This window comes from Apium graveolens, unplaced genomic scaffold, assembly GCF_009905375.1.
Source record: "Apium graveolens cultivar Ventura unplaced genomic scaffold, ASM990537v1 ctg7324, whole genome shotgun sequence".
Lineage (NCBI taxonomy): Eukaryota > Viridiplantae > Streptophyta > Magnoliopsida > Apiales > Apiaceae > Apium > Apium graveolens.
The window spans coordinates 19,546-44,623 of record NW_027420231.1 but is presented as its reverse complement, the minus strand read 5'-3'; the positions used below and the strand labels follow the sequence as shown (position 1 = coordinate 44,623).

At 32.4% G+C, this 25,078-nt stretch overlaps 4 protein-coding genes and 1 pseudogene across 6 annotated transcripts; all 5 read right to left on the bottom strand.

Moving 5' to 3' along the window:
* Positions 1-29: 29 nt before the first annotated feature.
* On the bottom strand, positions 30-2,537 carry LOC141704030 (putative caffeoyl-CoA O-methyltransferase At4g26220). 2 transcript variants are annotated; one of them, XM_074507380.1, is made up of 6 exons: positions 2,412-2,537; positions 1,390-1,484; positions 1,212-1,291; positions 809-953; positions 599-730; positions 30-503 (listed from the first exon to the last, which is right to left on the bottom strand). In XM_074507380.1, the coding sequence occupies exons 2-6, from the start codon at positions 1,456-1,458 to the stop codon at positions 210-212; spliced, it is 720 nt and encodes a 239-aa protein (XP_074363481.1). In that variant the 5' UTR covers positions 1,459-1,484; positions 2,412-2,537; the 3' UTR covers positions 30-209. The 2 variants fall into 2 exon arrangements, with proteins under 2 accessions (XP_074363481.1, XP_074363480.1); XM_074507379.1 differs by lacking the exon at positions 2,412-2,537 and having other exon boundaries at positions 1,390-1,569.
* Positions 2,538-7,652: 5,115 nt separating this feature from the next.
* On the bottom strand, positions 7,653-10,664 carry LOC141704028 (putative purine permease 11). The gene is made up of 2 exons (XM_074507376.1): positions 10,487-10,664; positions 7,653-9,208 (listed from the first exon to the last, which is right to left on the bottom strand). The coding sequence occupies exons 1-2, from the start codon at positions 10,491-10,493 to the stop codon at positions 8,112-8,114; spliced, it is 1,104 nt and encodes a 367-aa protein (XP_074363477.1). The 5' UTR covers positions 10,494-10,664; the 3' UTR covers positions 7,653-8,111.
* Positions 10,665-11,661: 997 nt separating this feature from the next.
* On the bottom strand, positions 11,662-13,140 carry LOC141704031 (putative caffeoyl-CoA O-methyltransferase At4g26220; annotated as a pseudogene).
* Positions 13,141-14,979: 1,839 nt separating this feature from the next.
* On the bottom strand, positions 14,980-21,529 carry LOC141704027 (uncharacterized). Its single transcript, XM_074507374.1, has 7 exons — positions 21,282-21,529; positions 21,014-21,146; positions 19,522-19,625; positions 18,897-19,068; positions 18,637-18,777; positions 17,477-17,696; positions 14,980-17,368 (listed from the first exon to the last, which is right to left on the bottom strand). The coding sequence occupies exons 1-7, from the start codon at positions 21,311-21,313 to the stop codon at positions 15,219-15,221; spliced, it is 2,952 nt and encodes a 983-aa protein (XP_074363475.1). The 5' UTR covers positions 21,314-21,529; the 3' UTR covers positions 14,980-15,218.
* An 879-nt stretch (positions 21,530-22,408) lies between these two features.
* LOC141704024 (putative phospholipase A2 homolog 1) lies at positions 22,409-25,040 on the bottom strand. Of its 2 annotated transcripts, none has more exons than XM_074507371.1 (4): positions 24,754-25,040; positions 24,617-24,656; positions 24,366-24,485; positions 22,409-22,798 (listed from the first exon to the last, which is right to left on the bottom strand). In XM_074507371.1, the coding sequence occupies exons 1-4, from the start codon at positions 24,856-24,858 to the stop codon at positions 22,620-22,622; spliced, it is 444 nt and encodes a 147-aa protein (XP_074363472.1). In that variant the 5' UTR covers positions 24,859-25,040; the 3' UTR covers positions 22,409-22,619. The 2 variants fall into 2 exon arrangements, with proteins under 2 accessions (XP_074363472.1, XP_074363471.1); XM_074507370.1 differs by having other exon boundaries at positions 24,617-24,659; positions 24,754-25,035.
* Positions 25,041-25,078: the final 38 nt, after the last annotated feature.

Here is a 25,078-nt window from a genome sequence, read left to right as displayed (position 1 = left end):
TTGCATATCAGAGAATATGCAAATAGTAGTTGCAAGAATGAAAGCTACTTCATTTATTATTTAAAAGACCAATTATTTTTATCCCTTGCACAATACGAATGTCTTATTTGTTACATGACACATAACCAAGTACCATATGGTCACTGTAATGGAACGACTCTTCAATCTTGCAAAGCTTCGAGATGTTGCAATTAGATGTAAGAAGTATTTCAGATCAATCTCTTACAGATGGTCATTCCATCACCCAAAGGTGCAAGGCAAATTTGAATGCGAGAATCAGATACCAAGAACTTATTAAGCTCTAATGTCCATTGCCTGCCGGGTTTTTTCCACTCTTCTGCAACATGCTCCTCAGGCATTGCAACAGTACCTCCCCATAGTGTGTTATCATACACGACTACCCCACCAACTTTTAACAATTTTAAGAGTCTTTCATGATAGTTGAGATAATTTATCTTGTCAGCATCAACATAAGCAAAATCAAAACTTCCTTCATTTTCAGACTGCAGGAAAATTCATATAGAATTAAAATGAAGTGTCTAGGATCGATTGCACATGTATTCTATATTGATAATGACAAAATGAGACATTAACATACAGTTTCCAAGAGTTTATCCAAGACAGGCAAGGCCTCAGATTGAATAAAGTTGATTTTGTGTTCTACTCCGGCCTTCCTAATAATTGGCAAACCAATCTCATATGTATCAACATTCAAATCTACTGCTACAATCTGCATGTCATGTCAAAATTGGAGCATGAATGCATATACATATAATTTTTTTTACAAATTCTAGAAGATGAGAAGAACCTTGCCATCACATGGAATTGTCAGAGCAGTTCGGAGCAGGGAATATCCAGTAAAAACTCCAATTTCAATAGTTCTTTTAGCATCCACCAGCTGTAAGAGCATGGACATCATCTGGCCTGCATCTGGGGCCGTTCCCATTGAGGCCCTAAAAGATATTCCAACAAAAAAGGCATATTTCTGAATCCAAAAAGCTCATATTTGTTCGTCTCAGAACATTACAACTTCAAACTAGTTAAGTGAATCAGTATCCTGAAGCTTAGAATATTTCTCAGATAATAAGGGAAAGGCTTTAAATTATAGTTGTCACTTTGTCTGATGGGTTACCTAATAACTGAACAAGGAAGAACTAGTACCTGAAGCATTAGAGTTATCCTTAATAGTTAGAAACAGAGGACAAGTTTACCTGGGATGGCTTGCTGTAACAGCCCTTAGCTCCTTAAGAGGCTCTGGTTCGTTTGGGTATACACTACTCTCTAGGATGTACTGCATCATGGTAATGAAATCTTTAACTTCGGTAATTACCCAAATGCCAAAGGGATCAACTAAGATAGAAATAAGATGAAGACATATTAGAGTAGTACCTGATATAACTCTGGGCTCTGCAATAAACCTTTGTCTGGCCTTGGTACTTCCTTCTTTTCGTTTTCCATTACTCTCGATAATTTGTAATATGAGTCTGGCGAAAGTGAAGACAGATAAAGATAAGGTGTGTAGACTTCCTGAAAGCTAATGTACTATTAATCTGCTTGTAGCTCGTGACTTATCATAATTAGTTCACTTTATTAATCTGCTCGTAGTGCTCAAGTTCCATAGGTTTTTTATTGGAGTATTGTTTATGAGGTATCTTTGTATTGATATAGCAGGAATTGCAGGCCTGTCTATTAGTTCTTAGCCGAGGGGTTTGCCCAGACTTGTTCTTAGTTTATTCTGAGGAACAAAATTTCTTATTTAGAAAAAAGGCTAATGTGGTTATACAGGCAAAACCTGACAAAAGCACCAGGTTATATATTCACAGAAGAATTGGTGCCACTTTTCTTAATCGCTGTAACTTATACTGACAGAAAGAGGCGTTAAACTTTCACAGTAAGTTACATATAAGCTACACTAGGACATGATTTGCTTCCTCAAAGTTCTTTGGTCCACTTCCATTTGTCAAGATTCGAATGTCCACAAATACTAGTTTTATCAACCTGTTCAACCTATCTAACAATATACATAACCAAAAAGATCGATGCAGTGTAATGTCAGTATTAGACAAACTCAATCCGATATCAACGTCTACTTTTTATTATTTAACCGAAAATTATAAAACATGAAGATAAAGAAACAATTAACTCCATCGACCGAGATTCACTAATCGGTATATCCCATACACTTAAACTAAATGTAGTCGTGCAGAAAGATTAATAATTGACATAATATAATCTAATGGAAACAAATATGATCCAGCCATCCAGACTCCAGGGAATGAGAAAAACTAATAATATTCGGCTTATAAATTCAGTGACCTTCTGCTCCTCCTACTGTAGAAGAAGAGATAAAAGCTCCACCGCAGCACAAACATATATTAGAGCAGGGACTGGGATCAAAGGAGGAGGTGTACCTGAGAAACTGAGAAGTCCTTCCTTTTTCTTTGCCTCGGGAATCACAACTGAATCAAGTCGATCAACTAAACCTTTTGGAGATAACAGACAAAATACTTTTAACTTTCACTATTATTAAAACGCACGTGAGGGATACACAACGGATAAAACGTCTCCCTCAAAAAATACAAAAATAACACATTGTTTATAAAAATTAACAAAAATAATTATTTTGAACAAATGACAAATTTTATTCCACTTGGGTCTCAATTATATATACTCGTAATTGTATAGTTTATATATGACTCACTCCACTACCATATAAAATGAATACTTATTTCATCGGCTAAAATTGTCTATATTTTCAGAATTTGGTTATTTTTATTAATTATATCCTATATATAATTAAAGTAAGGAGGTTACGGTTTGGTCGTTATATAGTCCTAAAATATAGCTATAAACTATACTTATTTTATTTATTCTATTATTTTACAATAATATCTAATAATCTGTATAACAAATACAATATGCAATTAATTAAGAAATTGCACTATAATTATATATTCTTGATATAAAATAATATTAAAAATATTATATTATATATATAATACAAGCAACGATTATCTTAATAAAAATAAATATAAGTAACAATTAACAAATCATTTATAACCGAGTTAAAATTGTATCATTTTTTCTAAATATTGGAGTGGGTAAATTTGATTTAAAATATTTTTGAATAGATAGTTTTCATTTGTATCTTATAAAATAACGAAAAAATTTAGATTACATCTAGGTATAATTATTACTATTGCATTGTCCTGTTTCATTTTGTAAAAAGAAAAAATTACAGGCCATGTTATAAAAAATTTAGAGCATATGAATTTTTTAAAACATATAAATAAGGAATACATATTATAATAAATCTATTATAATTCAAAATTGAAATACAGATCTAATAAAATACATTATAGATTACATTTATTATAATAATAAATATCTCATAAAAATTAGAGAAAATATTCTAAACATATATAAAAATATCCATTTAAGGAATCACAAAATTAAAATTTGTGATGTTAATAGGCGATAATTTTATAGGTCGATCAATATATAATATAATTTCAATTGAAATAGACGATGACTTTACTTTTCGATCAATATATGATGTTGTACCTACACCTACACGGAGAGTACTGGTACTTGGAAAACTGATAGGAGTGCCTCTAGTTGCGGAATTTGCTAGAATTCCATTATTATTTTTTTCTTAAAATACCATTTATCTTAATTTATAATTCAGTCACTTGAATGTCCACAATTTTCTAATTTGTTACACATTACAACAATCTCACCACCACAATACCATGTAAAACACTCCAACCCAAACACAAATGCAGTGCCAGCATCCTTTACTTTCAAATCTTTCCTGTTCTTCCATTCCATGCCTGCTTTAGATAATCGACTTTCTTCCACATTGTCACATTACGAACATGGATACTGTAATAAAAAAATAGTTAAAGACAAGATAAGAGGTCAATAATGCTCTTAATAAACCTTCAACTTCAGGTGCCTTGGGAGGGGACATCCATCATATTTTCTATTTAGAAGCATTATTGCATCTTATATCCTTTTGTCCACCTAAAAAGAGATGAGAAGTGTTAAAACTAACAATGATTCGATGCTGTTAATTCAAAGAACAAGAGAGTGAGAACAAACTCATGAAAATGTATTAAGCAAATCACTTGACATTCTACAGAGTAATGAAAAACTCAGAAGAGGAAAAAGATTACTGAAGAAGTTATAATAGTCTTGCCTAAAAACTACTCTTATACCCCTCTATTACAGCTGTTAACTTGTAGGACATTCTAACTTAGGCCCGTCAATGGAGTGAAAATCTGATCCGACCCGATCCGATTCGAGGCCATTTTAGCGGATATGAATCGACCTATTAAAAATCCGATCCGGGATCCGATCCGATAAGAAATATCCGATTATAAATGGATCAGATATAAATTTAGGTCGATCCGATTCGTTAATAACACGATCTGGTTATATATATATATAATAAAAAATAAAAATATTTTTTAATAATTCTAATTTTAAACGTATTATCCTCGAGTGAAGTTCCATTATCTATATTTCGTTCGGTTCGGTCTCAAACGTACAGTCCATTTCTATGACCTCATTTCTATAACCCTAATTCTTTTACCTTTTAGAGCCGCATATCCCAAAGTCTCGATTAATATAACATTTTCATTTCGCAACATCAATTTTTTCATAGTTAGCATTAAAATCGGTATGTTTATTTCAAAAAGCGAATTTTAGTTTGTAATTTTTTTTTGAATTTCGTTGTATTTTAATTTTTTTTCGGAACTGTAAATTTTAAATAAATTTTGTAATAAGTCAAGTTAAAAAAATAAATATACATAAATGGAGCGGATATTCGATCCAAAATCCGTGATCCGAATGGATCCGGATATGGATCGTCCTATAAAAAATCCGGAGCCGATCCGATCCGAATCCGGAAAAATAAATAGATATGAATATGGTTTTAGGCCGATCCAATCCAAAGCCAATCTATATTAACATGCATATAATCTAACTAACTCTATTGTGCTGACGTGGATAACAGACTCCACTACTTTATTCTTCATATACTGCATTGCTGAGCTGGTTTGCTGAGCTGGAAGAAGAGTTAACTTCAATAAGAACAATGCAGCAAGTGCGTAAACAAGAGTTCAACTTCTAAATCCAAGGTCACATGCTTCACTTTGAAAGATCTTCTAATTGAAAAGACTAAACTACCCCTATTTTTAATATTTATATAAAAATTGAAAAGATCTTCACTTTGAAAGATCTTCTAATCTTCTCATTGAAAAGATCTTCTATACAACTCCGTACCACTACACCATATTATCTCATGTGTTTTTTTTATCATATACATAATATGTAAGTGTACTAAAGGAATATTTTATTTAATTTTAAAGATAGCTACTTAAATTCTGCAAAAAAAAATGATAATTACTTGAATATTTGTACAATTAATTTTAAAAAACTGAATTCCAGATATAAAGTTAGGCATCGTACATAAATGGATTATTATTTTATTTATTATTATTTTTTAGTTTGAAAATATATTTTATATATTTTTAACATATCTTTTTATTATAAAAAGTAATTAAAATGTACATATATAATTTCTAAAGAAAATATTGAAAATAGAATCGCCTATATATAAATAATATTGATTGGTATTAAATATTTAGATAAGTTCGAATTATAATGAGTCAATAAATTTTAGTTTATTTTGAATTTAAAATCAGAATTTGGCCCATTATTCAAAAAATACTCGAAATTTGACTACATGACTAACCGAAAAACATTGTCACATTCTACGTTTAGTAAATTTAAATTACAAGTTCGACGAGAATATCTTACCAATAATGTGAATTTTTTTAATATCTTATATTAATATAAATTAATGTCTTTGAGGTAATTATAGGATCAAGTCAATTGATTATTTGTATTAAAATTACTAACTTCACCAGTAGCGCAATAGTGTTTTGGGACTTGTCCCGATTTTAAAAATATTTGAAATTTGATATGAGATCTCACGAGATTTGTAAAAACTACGATGATATATTAAATCGATTTATTTTTTATTTTTCACTTTAAAAAAACTAGCATTTTAAAAAGAATTCTTTTCGATAAATAATATTTATTGATCAATATAATATTGTACATATATTTTAAAATATTTTAATATTTTGAATTATTCAAATAAAAGTTATATCTATACTATATTGTAGCATTTGATTCAATACATTTTATACTATTTAAAAATATATATAATGTTCAATAATTTGAAGGAATTAACTAGTTGTTGAACTAATATTTATAAAACTTTATCGAATTAAAAAATATTTAATTTTAGGAGAATAGTATACAATATTTTCAATTTATTATATGAAGAAATATTAGAGTTGTAATGAAAGAAACTTAAAAATAGTTTAAATAACAATATAACTACAATTTTTCTTTCAAATTTTTGAAAAAATCATGAACATCAATAATAAGTCCTACAATATATAATTTATTTTTATGTTACATGATTGATACTCGGTCGCGGATATGGATTGTTTGTCAATGATAATGTGAATACCATATATAAATTCTTGCAATTTATTTATTACATAATTTTAATTTTTAAATAATTATAAATATATGTTATTTAAGTAATCAATTGCCTCACTAAATATTAATAATGATTATACATATATATAAATAAGATATTTAGCATAAAAATAATTGAAACCATCATAGTTTTCTAAGAAATATAATATACAATAATTCAGATGCTAACATAGATAAATATAACTTAATCTTATTTTGATAAGAGTAGTGTAAAAAACTAACATTTTTCAAACATACATACGTTAAATTTCAGAAACTAACATTTTTCATTAAAATCAACTTTTATATTAACAACAGTGTAAATTTTATATTATTTTATATTATGATTGCAAGTAATTCTGAATTCAGTTATTCATTTTTATCTTTTTAAATTGAGTAAGTTAATTATAAGTTATTAGAGAACTCAATAATAATATAGACCAGTTATACATTTTATTTAAAATAAAATTCAAAATTTTGGTCAACTCTGTATTCAACATATATGTTAATTTTTAACTTTTTCTTTGACATTCTACATATTAAGTTTATTTGTTTCATTTTAAACGTACACTGACTACCCTGTTTATATTCATTCATTAAATACAATTATACAACACAAACAAGAATATATATATTTTTCTTAATGAACTATATTCGAAATGTTGTGTAATTTAGTAATATCTTGTATGAAAATGATATACAGATAAATACGTTAGACATTATACAACATTCACAAATAAGAATATAAATAAAAATATTATAATTGCATGTATAAAAAAACTCTAGAAAATAATCCGTATCTCGCACGGGTTATTATGGTAGTTGAAATTAAAACATCATCTTTCTAGAGAGTTTTGCAACTCAATGACAGGACACAAATGAAACTCATAGAATCACAACAAATTCGTCCTAATAATGAAGCAAACCAATGAGCTTCTCATTGATTTGTAAAAAAACATATATCATTATTCATATAAAAACAGTTAAGGATGATATCAACTAGTACAATACTACCATGGCAGGATAGAGTAGCAAAAGATTAGAAAGATACATCCAGAACTAAAAGTATAATCTATGAATAGACAAAGATCGGCTTGTAAGAAAATTGATGGATCATGTCAAAAGAAATATGAAATGATACATGAATTTAGATCAAAACATATGTATAGAATTTCAAAATACAAGCAGCCTGATTCTATGGACGCTTAAAATTTGAAACAGCCTGAACATGTAAGTGAATGCCTAGGTATAACGAAATCCCCAGAGCCTAGCAGAAGGATGTAGGAAGAAAAACCTGGTAAGACGAGTATACAGTAACTTCTTGGACAACTTGTTGCATTTTTCCACAGTGGCTGGCTTCTGGATGGACTGCTTATTATGCTCTCACAACTGGTTGTAGTAGGAAGTTCCGTGTGTGGCAAAAAATTGTTTGGCTTGGCATGCCTTGGACTTCAATTGAGTCAATTTTGATATTTTAATTTACCCAAAAAGAGAGACAGAAACTACAACTTGAAACAAGTAATTGGGGATTCTTACTTATTACATCTGTATTAGCAGCCTGAAGATTGATAATGTCTATCAGTATGCTTAGCGTGAAGTTTCCTTACCTTAAGATCATCGAGGTAATTCTGATAGATATAAGTTGCAAATCCCCATATAGCCATTAACATCGCTATTATCTTTACATCATTCATTTTATCATGGAAGACTATCACGGAAGCAATAGGAGTAAGCGCTAATGAAAGTGTACTGATAACATTGGAGAACAACGACGAGACCACAAAAATCAACCCCACGACACCAACAGAGCAAATCTGCCATGAAACAGCCGTACCAATCAAAGTCATAATATAAGATGTACTTCCTGCAGTGAAACCATTCATTTCTCCATGTAAGGTCCTCCATTCACCACTTGCAAAAAGGCCAATAATTGCAACACATGTAGCAACAACTGATGTATAGATTTGCATTTCCAAAACTACGGCAAATGTTTCTTTCTGTAGAACACTCTGGAATGTAAACTGCATAAGGGATAGTAAAAGAGAGTAAAGTGCCGAGGCAGCTAAAGTTGTAAGGAATCCAAGGGCATACTTCAATTTAGAGAGGCCTGATGGTCCACTAGAATCGTCATTGATAGCAATTAAAGAAGCGGATAAGGAAAGAACCACGACAGAATTAAAGATCAGGGCAGTAAATTTCTGAGAGTTAATGAAGTAAGAGAAGATCGCATTGAAGGCTAATTGGGTAGCGCAAATCAACGAGTAAGTAGAAGCAGATAAGTATAGTAGTCCAACAGAATACAACATGTTGTCTCCCGCAATCACCACACCGAGGATGACATATATAAATGATATAACAGCAATGGAAGATGATGTGGATTCAGTTGAAGAAATCTGAGAGGAACGGATAAAAAGTAACGGGACGAGGAGTATAGGAAAGGCAGCAGTTTGGACAAGTGTAGCCAACCATTTACTGTTTCCCCCTTTATCATAGTAGTATCTCCCCAGAAGAACAGCAGCACATTGACCAGCCAGAAGAAAGAAAATGTTGGTTGATACCAAAAGCCACCAGTGCCAACGTTTAAATTTGCTTAGAGGCAATTGATCTGATGAAGTTCCATGGTGCACCAAAATTGGAGCTTCATTACCTGCCATTAAAGATGGTGCAAGAACTTTAAAGGACAGAAATATTTAAAATAGTAATAGATCACATAAAACCTGCCATAATTCTTCTAGAAATCCATGTCAGAATCAATTGGATTAACAAGTTCAGTAATACTAACGGAAAATAGCAATGCAATTGTCAATAGCAAATGAGCAAATAATCATAACGGAAAATGGGAATACAAAACTTAGGTACCTTTTTTTAACTGGCCGATTATGTGAATTAGAATACTGACGTACTTATAAGTTTAAGTTAAAAGGACTGTACCTCTACTGAGGTCTAGCACACAACCACCAGTAAACTAGCTCGAGGTAGAGGTGTACACGGTTTGGCAAACCCGACCAACCCTATTTCGGCCGAACCAAACCGATTTTTTTCAACCCAGATTTTTTTTCAACCCGATACATATTTGGGTTGAAAAAATGTCAATCCAATTTAATTGGGTTGGATATGGTTTTCAATAATTTTAAACAAATCCAACCCAACCCGATTAAAAAATATATGTACATGCTATAAGTTAATCCAAAAATTATTTTTAGGCCTATTACATATATCCATTTATCTCTAAATGTAACTTACAACCTCCGTGTTTATAGTTCATTTCGTAACAACAATAGATGTTTGATTAGTGTTATGTTTTTGCATTTATGATTCATTCCAATATTTAAAGCGTAAGCAATATTATTAGTCCTTTTGGTGTCAAAAATTAGATGCTTAAGACTATTCAATATGGAGGATTGTAATATTGTTTTGAACTATTTTCAAGTGTTTTAGACTTTGAAACCTTATATTTTATTATACTTTTTTATATTAATTTTGTAAATTAATAAACCGATCAAACCTGAAGTATACAAATTGGTTTAGATTACAAATTTAAACGGTTTGGGTTGGGTTGAAATTTTGAAAACCCGAATTAATTGGGTTGGGTTGCTAAATTCTCCCAATCCGCCCAACCCGATCCGTGTAGACCCCTAGCTCGAGGGGTACTCGTAGTAGAACTACAAGCTAGCCACTTATAGAAAGAGAGAACTGGAGGATGCACAGTGGCATACAGTGATACAAGTTCTCAAACAAATACAGATACTAACAAAAAAAATTGTATTAAACTACACACGTATCTATTGCTTCTTCCAGATCTAAATTATCAAACATGTTTGTGAAAAGCAACTAAGAGGAGTAGAAGAGTTTGTACTAAATCCAAAGACCTATCATGCATATAAAGCACACACTCGGAGAGATAGAGGTGAGAGAGAGAGAGAACCTGACATGTTTGGAGGGGAGACAACTGACAGGGGATTATTAGTTAGTTCTAGGAGCTTTGGAGATCGAGATCCAAGGTTTATGAATTATAAACCTACCCTTCTATTTTTGGGATTTACCCGAATTATTATAAAATAAGAGAAAAATGGGCCTGAGATTATCTCAGGTAACTCCCGTGCTCTCCTAAGGATATAAACTTCTCCCGTACAAATTTAATGATATTTTTGTAAATACCAGTAACTCATCCCAAAATTATAAATTTACCATCCTATATTTATATGAGAAAATGTTATAATCTCAAGTAATATCTTAAGGTCATCCTCAGGTAAATGATTCTCATAAAATAAATATGTTACTCTTTTAATTATCATTTCAAACACCCGAATTCAAGTCGGTTAACATGAATTAAAATGTGTTTCCAATACAATTTTATAAACACCCGGATTTAAGTTATTAATTAAAATGAGTTTCCAATATAATTTTATATTGAAATTAAAAAGAGTTAATGTGAACATCGTAGAAAATAATTTTTAGAGATATTCTCTGTAGAATTGATTTTTCCTGTAAATTTAGTTTTTCGCTCAGAATACTTCCGTGATATGTAAAATGTAATAGAATTAATTTTGAACCGGAAAACAAATTGTATGTTTGAAATATTTGTAAAAATTTACATGAAATGGACCTTTAAATCATGTAAATTGGAGTTAAAATGAGTAATATATATTTAAACTTCATACCAAATTATTTACTAAAACTATTTTACTCATATTGACTCCATTTTATATGATTTAAGAATCAATTCTACGTAATTTTTCACCAAAATTTCAAATATATAATTTGTTTTTCAGTCGAAAATTAATTCTATTACATTTTACTTAACACAAGTTATCCCCAATAAAAAATCAAATTACGGGATAAAAGTCAATAAATTGATAGTACCGTTGAAAAAAGCCAATTTTACGATGATAGTATTGAGAATATCCCTATTTTTCATTTTCAAGCACACAACAAAATAATCATTTGCGAAAGGGGAAACTGCATTTTGAAGAAAATTGAGACATTTTTCATAAACAACTGCAAATGGATTAACAGATTCGATTAACAAAAGCAACTCTCTGAGGGGTACATAATAGATAATACTGCCGGAAAAATATTATTAAAGCAGCACAATCTAAAAGTTGTTTCTCGGACTCCAAAAAAATGTATGCAGAAATACAGAAGCTTGCATCTATGGTGTCATTGACTGACTAGCGATGAAAGGAAGCTCGTAATTAACTATTTGTCGATAATTTCTCTTTCAACCAAAGCGAAGAATCCCTGCTTTCCAGGTTTCCGGATAATCTGAGGAGTATTTTAGATTAATCACTTACAGATGGTCATTCGGCCACCCAAAGGTGCAAGACAAATTTGAATGCGAGAATCAGATGCCAAAAATGTATTAAGCTTTAGTATCCAGTGTCTGTTGTTTTTCCAATCTTCTGCAACATGCTCCTCAGGCATTGTGACAGTACCTCTTCAAAGTGTGTTATCATACACAACTATCCCCCCCCCCACTTTCAACAATTTTAGGAGTCTTTCATGATAGTTGAGATAATTCATTTTGTCAGCATCAACATAAGCGAAATCAGAACTTCCTTCATTATCGGACTGCATGAAAATTCATATAAATCAAAATGAAGTGTCTAGGACTAATGGCGCACAAGTTTATATTGATCAAGACCAATGAAATGATTATAACTTACAGTTTCTAGGAGTTTATCTAGGACTGGTAAGGCCTCGGATTGAACGAAATTGATTTTGCGTTCTACTCCGGCCTTTCTAATAATTGGCAAACCAATCTCATATGAATCAAGACTTATATCTACTGCAATAATCTGCATGCCAGTGTCAAAATGGATGAGCATACAATATATGCATGTACAATTTAGATACTGAAGAAATTTTATAAGATAAGAAGAACCATGCCATCATCTGGAATTGTCAAAGCAGTGCGGAGCAGGGAATATCCGGTAAAAACTCCAATTTCAGTTGTTTTTTTGGCATCTACCAGCTGTAAGAGCATAGACATCATCTGGCCTGCATCCGTAGCCGTTCCCATGAATTCCCTAAGAGATAATCCAGCAAAGTATTTATGTCTTTGAATCCAAGAATTTCATATTTGTTCGTCTCAGAACACTACAACTTGAAACTAATTAAGAAATCATTATTACCGAAACATGAAATATTCTAGGATACCATGGGAAAGCCTAAGACTATTCTGATGGTTTGCATGATAACTGAACAAAGAAGAACTAGTACCGGAAGCATAAGACCTATTCTTTTTAGCCTGTAATAATAACTGACAGAAGATAAATTTACCAGGGATGAGTTGCTGTAACAGCTCTTAGCTCCTTAAGAGGCTCTGGTTCGTTCGGGTACACACTACTCTCTAGGATATACTGCATCACAGTCATGGAATATTTAACTTCGGTAATTTTACCACGTGCCAAATGGATAATAAGAGACATAAATACGATGATGCTATATTAGATTAGTACCTGATACAACTCTGGGCTCTGCAATAAACCTTTGGTGAGGATTGGTACTTGCTTCTTTTTGTTTTCCATTACTCTCGCTAATTTGTAATATGAGCTTCACAACATTGAAGACAAATAAAGATATAGTGCAACAAATTTACTGGATGCTAATCTGCATACAGGCAAAACCTCACAAAAGCATTATCATCAAACACATCAGATCACACAATTTATATGACGTACACTCCTTCCGTCCCAAAATACAAGTATCTATGACTTTTTACGCGTATTTTAAGATGCAATTATTTTTCAAATTGTTTTTTCTAAATAAAAATATACATGTTAAATTTTAATTTAAGATTTTTTTTTTAAAAAAAATCAAGTATAGCAATGATTTTTATACGCATTAAAATACACATAAAAAGTCAAAGACACTTACGTTTTGGGATGGAGGGAGTAACATATGTTCACAAAACAATTGGTGCCACTTTTGTAGATCGCTGTACTTATAATACTGAGAGAGAGGCGTTAAACTTTCATAGTAAGCAATACACTACACTGTGACATGATTGCTTCCTCGATTTCTTTGGTCGCCTTTTATTTGTGAAGATTCAAAGTCCACAAACACTACTTTTATCTAGACCAAAAATGTCCAACCTATCTAACAGTATATAAAACAAAAATGTCCACAAATACTCAGTTTTATCTGGACCGAACCATCCAACACAACCTGCTCTATTATTATATGTTCTTTGACCGGCTAAATTGTACATCATCCATCGTATGTCAGCTGACCAACCCATTAGTATGTACAAGTACAACTAAAAAATTGGTGCATTATGATCTCAGGAATAGAACAAATTAAACAAGCACTTCTCGATATCGTCTCTGGTTTCTGTTTTCCAAAGAAAATTCAGAAAAAGGAAGATAAAGAAACAGGCAACTCCATTGACAAAGATTCAATCTTTCCCTCAAATTTTCAACTTATCTCTTGCATACACTTGAACCAAATGAAGTAATCATAGACAAAGATTCATTTGGACAATCAACCAAAACAAGCATAGACGTTTGTCTAGTTTGGCTCATGGGTTTTCTACAGTATTTTTTTTTTACTACAAGAGAGACTAAAGCAGGATTCATTTGGACAGAGAACTATAAGTAAATAAAAACAAATATGATAAGGGAACATTTTTTCAATTCCCGGAGCTGAGCTATATGTGTTGCATTAGCCGCTGCATGCATAATTTGTAGCATATCTTTTATCTAGTGCTACAAATAGCTCTGGCAATTAAAAATATGCTCAAGAAATAACATTTTCATAAAGATAACTAGCTACAATTCACATACGTGTGTGTGATACAGGGATCCTGATGCCAATATAAGGAGCAGAAATTTGGATGAAGGGAGGTGGTACCTGATTGCGTTAGAAATGACACTTGAATGAACTGAAATATTGTAATAAATACATTAGGTTCACTCAATCAAAGACAAATAATAATTATTCATCGTGTAAAATGAGATTCTATTTTTGGAAAAAATTGGTCATACTGTAACGTAATCGACAAGGATCCATGTATAATTGTATATCACTACCATATGATATAGAGAACATCTCTCTATCAGGGCCGTCTCGAGTACCTTACTCGGGGACCGGGTCATAAGCAAAACAATTATAATAGGCCTTTATTAATTCATATATATTTTTAATTTTTTTTATGTAAATTTATACTATTATCAACTTACCTCAGTTTCAAGTATATCTAAATAAATTGGTATAATAGTTCTATAGAAGAAAATCAAATAAATGGTTAGACTTCTAGGTTCATGGAATAAAATGATAATGCTTCAAATTTAGAATGAATAAGATAATATCTCCAGGATTATAATCTCGTCAAACAAAAGATGACTTAATAGTATAATTTGTTAACAATAATAATAATAATAGAAATGTTAGAACTTTCAACATTGTTCCTGATAATAAGAGAAATAAGTATATTCCATTTATAAATATATTTATGTAGTATTTTACACTCCAAGATCCTGAATGAGCCGCCAGTAGCATATTGATATTAATATGATCAAAAATTGGAATTTTCTTTATACTACATTACTATGTATGTATATATTCAATCTATGCTATAGTAGCAAGAGAAAATGAATGTCAATCACAAAGACTTTCAAGGTATTAACAAAAGCAGACACAGTCAGTAGTATACTTCAGTGACGATTCGACCGAAGAGACTGCATATGTGCAGCTAAAGATTGATAGTCTGGAAGCTTTGGATGGACATGACTAGCTCTCTTGGAAGGCTCCTCTTTCTTTGGTGGCTCTGCTTTTACTGTCGGTATCTGTACATTTTCAAGGTTATTTTTTGGCTCTGTGTGTCTGTACGGGCTGGATGGTTGTCCGACTGCTGACCGCTTGAAGTTCTCCTCTCGTGTGGATGTCTTTGATACTGGCGTTTCCTTTGAAGTTGCTTGTGCTGTGGCACCAGGCTGTTTTTCCCTACCAGTGTGACTTGAGGTCATACTCTTTTGGTACTTGAGCTCGGTTGAAGTTGATGCACCATAATTACTGCTATTGGGTTTTATTTCATTATGAGACTGGAGGTTTACTGATACCACAGACTCGGGAATATAGTTACTGCTACCGGTTTGTCTTTCATTACTGGCTTTTGTCCTTCGAGACACTCCACTTACCAAGTGATCTCTGTTGGGAAACGTCTTTTCCGGAACATCTTCTGTGGAAGCTTCATCGTCGTCAAAATAAGAGGCAACTGGAGGCATGAAATTTGACTTCTTGGTCACTTTCAGCGATTGTGGAGCTTTTCTGATGCTAGCAGCCTTTTGGATAACTTCGTCCACATAATCATCAGCAGAGTCTGAACGGGTGGTGAGAACGCTGAAGCTTGGCTTTTCTTCTGCAGTATTAATCAATTTGGAATGCGAAGAGTTCCTACTGGAATTTTGTTTAGCCATTTCTTTAGGAAAAGATGAGGCATCACCTGAAAGCTTCCTATAAGGTGGATGCATGTAACCCTTGTTTCGAAATCCACCTGTCAAAACCCCAAAACTCATATTATTTTCACCCTCCATGCTGTTTTGAGTTGCCAACCTATCACCTTTCGGTGCATCGACTGAGCCGGTTGCATGAACATCATCCTCGTGTATATGGATCTCTTTGAAAGCCAAGGATCCGGTTGATCCCTGAGTCTCAACCTTTGCTGGTTCAGGGTACTGAGAGAAAACTTTTTGGTTTGGAGAATACATTCTAGAATCATTTGTCTCATCACCATGTGTAGAATTATCCGACTCATCTTCGCTATCAAATTTTGGTGCATCCATAACATAAGTCATGGGTACTTTATCTGATTCGGTAGGATTCATAGATTTCGCAGGGCTTTCAGAAAATCTAGGAGAGAACAGGTTTTCAGCAGACAGATGTGATTGTGATATTACTGGTTCTGGTGAATTATATGAGTCCCTTCTGGGGTTCCAGGAGTCTAACCTTGTTTGGGAAAAGGTGGCTGATGTCCTCTCCGGAGAAGGAGCATACGATGTAGACTCTCCTTCATCATACTTGGGTCCTTCACCAAACTTATGGTTGTCATCATTGGACTCATATTCATCAAATGCTGCAAAATAGTCATTATACGAGCCTATCTTTTTACCGCCATTCTGAACACTTTCTTGGTAATTCTTAACATAAGGGTCCTCAGAAGCTGCAGATTTGCTGTTGCTATGATCTAGGGTATTATAAATTTCAGTGTCAGTGCTGGAACGGGAAAGAGACGAACTACTATTACGTTGTCTTCCCATGCTTGGTTCTCCAAATTGATCAACATTTTCAGTATCAAAATCATCTTGCCAACCACTTACTCTTTTAGTTCCACCCTCAAAAGACTGATTATTGAGATTGTTTTTCGGAGATAATATATCATTTTTTGCTCTAGGGGTCTCTTTAAATGATACATTGTCTGAATATCTATCTGGCTTCTGCATATTCATAAATTTGTCGTCATTGATAGAAGCTTTGCTATAACTCCGAGAAGAAGATTGACTAGATCTTCTATCTTCCTCTAGAACATTTCTGTTTAAGTCTTCACCATTTCCTGCGGCATAATATCCTTCCCGTGAATTGTGTCTATTTAAATTTTGTGATTCAGTTGAATACTTCTTCGTAATATCTTCCCTAGTAGAAAGTTCAGCAGCAGCTCTAGCAGCCATACTTGCTCTTCGAGAAGCCTCTGCAGCTGCATGTGCTGCAGAAGTTGCATCCTTAAATTCAATATCCCAATGTTTTCTATCCGAATAAGCATCATCTCTATCGAAAGACTGTCTAAATTCCACATTCTCATCCCAGCTTCCTGAGAAGAATGCAAAATCCAAATGCTTATGAGTATAACAAGTAAAAGAAAATAAATAATCAACCAATCATACATCACATTTAAATATTCTGATCAATAAATATGTACCTGAGGATCTCAGGTCAGGATTGATTCCAGTGTTTGGGTTTAAAACACCGAGATCTGCAAAGGAATACTTTGGAGTATTTAAAGATGATCTAGAATTTGACTCTGTGAAATTTGATTGTCCAACAGGTTTGTCATGACTAGATGCAGCTTTTACATCTGGAACTTGAATCTTGGAGACTGCATGCATCTCACCAGCCTTCTCAAAAGTACTTGGTCCATTCTGTTCAGTTAAATCAACTTATCATATTCTTAAATCATCAATATACTTATATAAAGGAGAAGACAGGGGCGTTTAGGTGGCACCTCTCAAATCGTCTCATTCTATTTTATTTTTTAATTTTCTCAATTTTTTGAGTTAATAAATGTCAAAAACTACAATTACCTTATATTTTCCTAAATATATTAACATCGTTCGTAATACTCTCCTATAATTTCTACAATATGTTCCATTAAGATTTTTGAAATCAACTTACCATCATTATATTCTCCTAAAACTTCTACTTTCTATTAAATAAACTTACCATCTTGATATTGTCCTAAATTTATTTATTTTAAATACAATTTCTCCTAAAATTAACTTACTATATTATATTTTCTTAAAATTTTTCTTTTAATTTTTAGCCAATGAAATACTACGAAGACAAATATCTATAAATATGAACTCTCAATATTTTTTTAAATCATTATATTATAGTGATGTAAAGGGGAAGACGAAGACGGTGAGGTGGCGCCTCTCATATCGTTTCAATTTTTTTTTTGTAATTTTCTCAAAATTTTATATTATTAAATCGAAAAAATATTACATTGATTATTGACTAATAAATAATTTAATTTTATGATATTAGATTTGTGAATAATGAGAGACCGACTCATAGGTGTAAACATATTTAATGAGAGTAACGGATTATATTTATTTATTATCCATAATTTCATAGTGACCAAGATCAGATAAGAAATACAAAAAAAACAAAAAAAAAACGGGACATTAGTTTAGAAGACCGCTGCGAAGCGCGGCTTAATAACCTAGTTCTACTATATATTAATCATGTCATCAGTATAATTGAGTCTCGACAAAATTCAACACCAACCACACTCCACAAATACCAATGCAATTAAACAAATGAAACTCTGACATGGCAACTTTTACACTAATGTCTTACCAATAAATCCTCTGCAGGTTTTGATTCTCTCTCTTCAAATGATTTAGAATCCCAATTGATGTTATGTTCTTTTGCTATGGCATCTAATACTTTGGATTTTGTTTGCACATCTGGTGCAACTGCAGATAGCTTCTCAACTACCTGAAATGTGTAAACAGATAATGGTGACAGAGGGAATAAATTAAACATGTTCAACTCAGTTATGTTACTCCCTGACCGCATACATAAACCAAAGTGATCAGCAAGTGGTAGAAATTTACCATGCGGCCTACACCAGAATTTGGACGAAGGTCGAGAGCTGCCTTAGTGAATTCTTTTCCATATTTTGCTGTGAAATGCTTCTTAACATCTATAAGTTCTGGTATGTCTGAACATCTTGGGGATGCAAAAATTACACTTGCAATTGCTTCTTTTAGGTCAATAGGGCAATTCCTGCGAATTGACAGTGAAACTCAATGAATAGCAAATCGTTGCTTTATACACTTTCAGAAAATAGTAATAAGGAAATTATTTATTTAAAAATAGAGCATTTTCGATACAATTCTGACACTAATGCAAAAGCGATAAAAATTCTACAATGTGTAAACAATCTAACATGCCAGTATGCCACTATTTCAAGTCTTCCATGGTCGCATTACATATGCACTTCATATATTTCAAATCGATCCATAACTCCTTGACAGAAAAGACATGCGATTTACTTAATTAAATATATACTTCTTTCTGTGCTTTTCAAATTCACTAGGAACTAATCTTTTAATGCGTCCAATACAGGAAGGCGGAAGCAAAGGAAATTAACAGACGCATTTATTAGGTGAAAGACCAAGCCAATGCAAAATTTGAGAAAAAAGATGCAAATATCTTTCAAGATAGTAATATACATACTTTTGTGACTCGATAATTGGTAAACGTGCTGCAATGAGCTCACAATAAATCTCAATAAGCTCGTAAGCAGCCACCATCTTCTCTTCCCTAATTAAGTGCTCAACCTGAATACAAGTGATGGAAAAGTAAGAAGTGTTGCAAGATGCAATAAAGATACAATATATATACACATAAGACTACAATAAAATTTAACAGTTGGTTTCAGACATCAAGACATGTGTGATAGGTCTTTGGATTTAGTACAAACTCTTCTACTCCTCTTGGTTGCGTTTCACATACATGTACGATAATTTAAATAATGAAGAAGCAATAGATGTATATATGTGTAGTTTAATACATTTGTTTTTGTTAATATTTGTTTAATAACCTGATATCACTGTTTAATACTGTGCATGTCCAGTTCTCTCTTTCTATCAGTGGCTTCTATATCTCTGTGACGAGTACCCCTCGAGCTAGTTTACTAGAGGATATGGGCCAGACCTTAGTAGAGGTACAGTCCACATAACTATACCAGTTTTCTAATTCACATAATCGGCCAATTAAAAAAAGTTACCTAAGTTTTGTTTTCCCATTTTCTGTTATAATTATTTGTTCATGTGCTATTGACAGTTGCAATGCACTTGGGGGTGGGTTCCAGGTCATGAAACAACCTAAATTTCAGATGGCTTTTTAGTCCTGCCATGGCTCCTTCTACAAAACCATAATTGGTACAGCTATGTACTTGGGGAAGGGTGGTTAGGAAATCCGCTATATCAGAGCACTAAAAAATTCAAAACTCTTATTAAAGTCAACAAGTACAGTAGTAAATCATGTTCAATCATTCATCCAGTTTATCTTAAAGTATAATTTTTTGCAATGATATAAAAAGATGACATTGACTACAAAACTAAGCAGCCATTTGTATTAACCAAAGCAAAAGCTCTCATTATCAACAACTTATGGAAGAAAAAGCAAAAAGGAGCACATAGAAGCACACTTTTTATATATGTAGAGATTACAACCGATAAGGCCATCTTTTGGCAAAAGCTTTGTAACAAACTTACGACTCTAATACTTAACTCTGTACACAAATCCTACACTACACAACTTACAACCTAAAGTCTCCGACTCAGACACCTATACAATTAGTACAATATATTACATCTACATACAATTTAAGGCTTCTACGCAATACACCAGACAAATTTTACACACAAATTACGTTGTAAACTAACATTATAAGTCGTGAATTAACATCATCATCATCTCTGACTCATATGACTACACAACCATAGCATATTCATGATTCATTTACTTGATAATTAACATTATTAGTCGTAAATTAACATCATCATCATCATCATCATCATCATCATCATCTTCTCCGACTCATATGGCTACACAACCATTCATTAATCACAAATTAACACATTCATTCTACAAACAAAAAACAAATACACAATCACAAATTCAATTCACACATAATTCACGAGATTAAAAATTAAAAACATACACGAATTCTCGCAGTACGATCCTGACCAGAATCAAGCAATTGAGCTAATTCTCTCTTCATCTGAACCATCTGCAATCCTTTCTTATTCTTCATTATTTTTATTCGAGACGTCGCTAATTTTAACGACGTCTTGCTGCATCAAACACCACATAATTCATCATCAAAAACACAAAAATCATCATAAAAACACACACACACAAACATAATAAAGCAATAAAAACATATTACAAAGATATAAAAAATACATGTGATTATGTGAATTAATTACCACTGAGAGGACTTGAAGCTCCTGGAAAGCATTGTTTAAGGTCAAACAGATACAAGTTGTGTGAGTTTTATTGTGTGATTACACATGTATTTGTGTGTGTGATTTAATTGTGTTTATGTAGTTAATTAAGGATGATTTGATTTACGAGATTGACAGTTGAAAAAGAGGAAACCAAGTAGATGAAAGAGACAGGAAATGATGGGTGTGAAATCTTAAGTTCTGTAATGATTCCGACTACTTAGAAGCTTCCGTTTTGTTTACCCCAGGATTGCACCAAAACTTTGCCCATTACATATTAAATAAATATTCGATAATCTTTGCTTAAATTTTGATAAACAAATATCTGATAAATGTTAATATATAATTTGATATTATATTAATAATTTATTTATTTTTAAATAATATTATTTATGAACAATGGGGAAGATTGAGTATAATTTATTTATTTTCGTAAAACTATAAATAATGTTGGTGATTTATATTTGAAATAAAAAATTGAGAATATAGTGTCAGTTAGTATGGGATTATATATGTTGACGGATTTGTAAAGGTGGTATCTGTCATGAGTTGTACTAACTCTCCTGTCCTAATTCCAAGTGATATAATATATGTTTGGTTTCGAGCAAGAATAATTGATCCCTAATGATGCATTTTTTCATAAAATAATTGGTTTTACTATGTGCTTATAAATGAATATGTAAAAAAAAAATTGATAAAATTTGAGAATCGAATTCAATCGGAAAAATCTTTACCATCCTTATCATGATAGTAGTTATCATTATGTCTTTTATTATTGTAGTTTGTTTTTCAATGTTTAAAATATGATATGTATACAAGTATAGAAGTATTTTCACAAACAAAATATAGCAGTAGCATATAGTCCTTTGTAAATTACAATATTTTTAAGTAAAATGAAATCTTTTATGTTCGATAGTATATTCTAGTACTAAAATAATGCAATCGATATTCATTCCATAATTTAAAACGGAATATTTATTATTTAAATATTATTTATATTTCATCTGCTGCGTGACTTAAATGTGACAAACCATCTCCTACCACTTTAACTAAATATTGTAAAAAGAAACAACAACTACAACTTGCACAAATTAGCAGTTTTGCACAAATTAGCAGTTAAAGTCTAAAAGATACACCTCATAATAAGGGACACGCAAAGTGAAATAATAGCACGGTTCCTCTTGTCCTGTTACTAATTATCAGGCCCACGCTAAACAACCGTTAAAATTAAACTGCAATATTAAATTCTTATAGTTGATTACAGAAAAGAATGACTATACTGAATCAAAGTTCAAGTGTTGAATGAGTGTGTTATTTAAATCAAAGTTCAAGCTTGGAGTTGCCAAACTGGCTAAACATAATGGCCATGTCCATACCCTGATCCATTGTAGGAACAGCCACGTCGACAGGACAGACCGTTGAAAACCCGGGCTTTCCAGATTTTTGTACTTTCTTTATGCAGCGCTTGAACTTCTGATGGCATTTTATGTTATTCATACCTGGAAATATGGAAATGTTGTAGTTACAACAGCCATTGCTGGGTGGAGAGAATACTGTTATAGTACAATTGAATTTGAAGATGAAGATTTTTAACAATTAATCTACTGTACGTGAAAATAATAGTATCATTTCACATATATGTCTCCTGCATAGGGCACGGACCAGGGAAAATCCCGACAAGCACATATATCAAGTAGACACTTGACAATCACACCAAGCAAGCCTTCGAACACAATCAAATGACAAAAATGCGCGATTATAAGTGTGTATTGGTTTCATCTTTTTGACCTAATAAGTGATATGTTAGAAAGGTTAGGAAAGCATATTGGACTCTCACTTTTGAGGGTGTGGAACAATACAACTAACTTAATATAGAAGGAAACAATGGATAATGAAAGGCACATCTAGGATTTTAATATTATAGAACTGTTTATCATTAATTACAAATATATATCGTTACCCCTGATTATTTTGGGACTGTTTAATGTTTACTCGAAATTCCTAGCTTGCAGTTTAAAGAATATGATCTATATAAATAAAGCCGCCAACATTATGCATTTGAAGACTCGTGACCAGACCACCTCAATAGATGTTATACCAAGAAAAAAAGAGATAATAGCTAATCACATGGCACATGAATTTTCAGCTTTCACCTCTTGTCAAGAAATAAAATTTAGAAGTTCCCTTCACAATCCTAATTGCTATATTATCACACTTTGCCTTCAAAAAGCCTTGACCCTCTTACAGGCTAAGAGAAGGACCGCTATGACGAGAGCCCATTTGATCATGTTTACTTGTAATAAAAATGGAAAAAGCATCGAGGAAAGTATGGGTAAAGTCAAAAGAGACACGATAGCATTTTTAACAAACGAGTATAGTATTAGAAGGACAAATTATTCTGGCTAATTATCCCCCCCCCGGTGTAAATCGTCTTCTTTCCATTAAAACTTGTTTGGTTAGACAGAAAGGGATTACAAAATGTAAGGGAGCTTAGAGATGTAAGAGAAGGGGTACAGGACGAAAGGTTGAATAAAATGAGACATTTCATATTTTCTATGATAAATTTTGTGAAGTATACGAGTAGGAGGAATGAATGACCAAAACACTCTTGAAGGTGGCATTTAAATTTAATTATAGTTTAAATTTGTGTAGAAAAAATATGAATTAATTCCTGCAAATTAGTACACATCTCATTCTATCCCCAACAACTTCATTATTCCCAAGCAAACGGAGGGTAGATTATGACGAAACAGCAAAGTGAAAACACTACTTGATCGTAATGATACATCATATTGATCCTTTTTGCCTTACCGGATCAGCCTAATCGTGAGACATATAATCTCATCGACCATAAAAAATCACTCCACCTCAATAACAAGACCTAAGCACTTCTACCTCCAATTACTATCCTAATTAAATGCTGCAGCAATATTATTAATAAACAAGCAATTTCCTTCAATTAAGTTGAACACATGACTTCCAATTATTGTTTAACGTCACAAAACCACACAGAATCGACCTTAAAATCAAAATATCTGAATTGTCGATAACAGAAATTAGGAGTACCTTTTTGTCCAACGCAATCATCGTGAACTTTACAACAAGCATCGAGATCATCACAAGGCTTCTCACCGGGACATCCGGACCATCCAACTCCACAATACTTACCGTACCTTATCCCAATTGCTTAAAACACAATGCACAAGTCACAACTATCATATACATTGCTCAATGCAACAGAATACTTAAATCCATTAAAAAAAACTAACATAAAACTTATACTATTAATTAAAAGTAAAAAAAAAAACAGAACTCACAATTGCAATTTTGAGCCACACATGTTGTACTGCATGTCACCTCCTAGACAACATCGCACGATTTAGAATTTGTACAAACAGAACACACAGTTACACACACACATATATACATATATTGTAATGAAAAGGACATGTACCTGCGAATTTTCATTGGATTGTCCGATTTGGAAGAGAAAGGACAAGATGATGACGGTGAGGATAGATGCAGGTGATAATGTTGCCGGAGAAATACGCCGGAGCATTCTCCGATCTTGTTTGTCCGGTCTTGTTTTATGCTGCGCGCGAGATTTTATATGTATACAAAAAAATATTAACCTATGAAACTGAAAGTGGATTGTTAGTTACATCAGTTAGTTCCAGAGGCTTTGGAGATCGAGATCAAAGGTTTATGAATTGTAAGTACGTGTTTGGGCTCTTCTGATTGGTGCAGAAAAGTCTACCCCCTCTATTTGACCAAGTTAT

What these genes read in the sequence shown, in the direction of transcription:
- LOC141704030 (XM_074507380.1), bottom strand. Translation starts at nt 1,458, where the DNA reads ATGGAAAACGAAAAGAAGGAAGTACCAAGGCCAGACAAAGGTTTATTG. An exon ending in CAATTCCATGTGATGGCAAG is followed by an intron (nt 731 to 808) that starts GTTCTTCTCATC and finishes CATGACATGCAG; the next exon opens with ATTGTAGCAGTAGATTTGAA. An exon ending in TGGATAAACTCTTGGAAACT is followed by an intron (nt 504 to 598) that starts GTATGTTAATGT and finishes ATTTTCCTGCAG; the next exon opens with TCTGAAAATGAAGGAAGTTT.
- LOC141704027 (XM_074507374.1), bottom strand. Translation starts at nt 21,313, where the DNA reads ATGCTTTCCAGGAGCTTCAAGTCCTCTCAGTG. An exon ending in CCAATTATCGAGTCACAAAA is followed by an intron (nt 19,069 to 19,521) that starts GTATGTATATTA and finishes GTCAATTCGCAG; the next exon opens with GAATTGCCCTATTGACCTAA. An exon ending in AACCTGCAGAGGATTTATTG is followed by an intron (nt 17,697 to 18,636) that starts GTAAGACATTAG and finishes TTAACTGAACAG; the next exon opens with AATGGACCAAGTACTTTTGA.
- LOC141704024 (XM_074507370.1), bottom strand. Translation starts at nt 24,858, where the DNA reads ATGCTCCGGCGTATTTCTCCGGCAACATTATCACCTGCATCTATCCTC. An exon ending in TGTGGCTCAAAATTGCAATT is followed by an intron (nt 24,486 to 24,616) that starts GTGAGTTCTGTT and finishes TTGTGTTTTAAG; the next exon opens with CAATTGGGATAAGGTACGGT. An exon ending in TGATTGCGTTGGACAAAAAG is followed by an intron (nt 22,799 to 24,365) that starts GTACTCCTAATT and finishes CCATATTTCCAG; the next exon opens with GTATGAATAACATAAAATGC.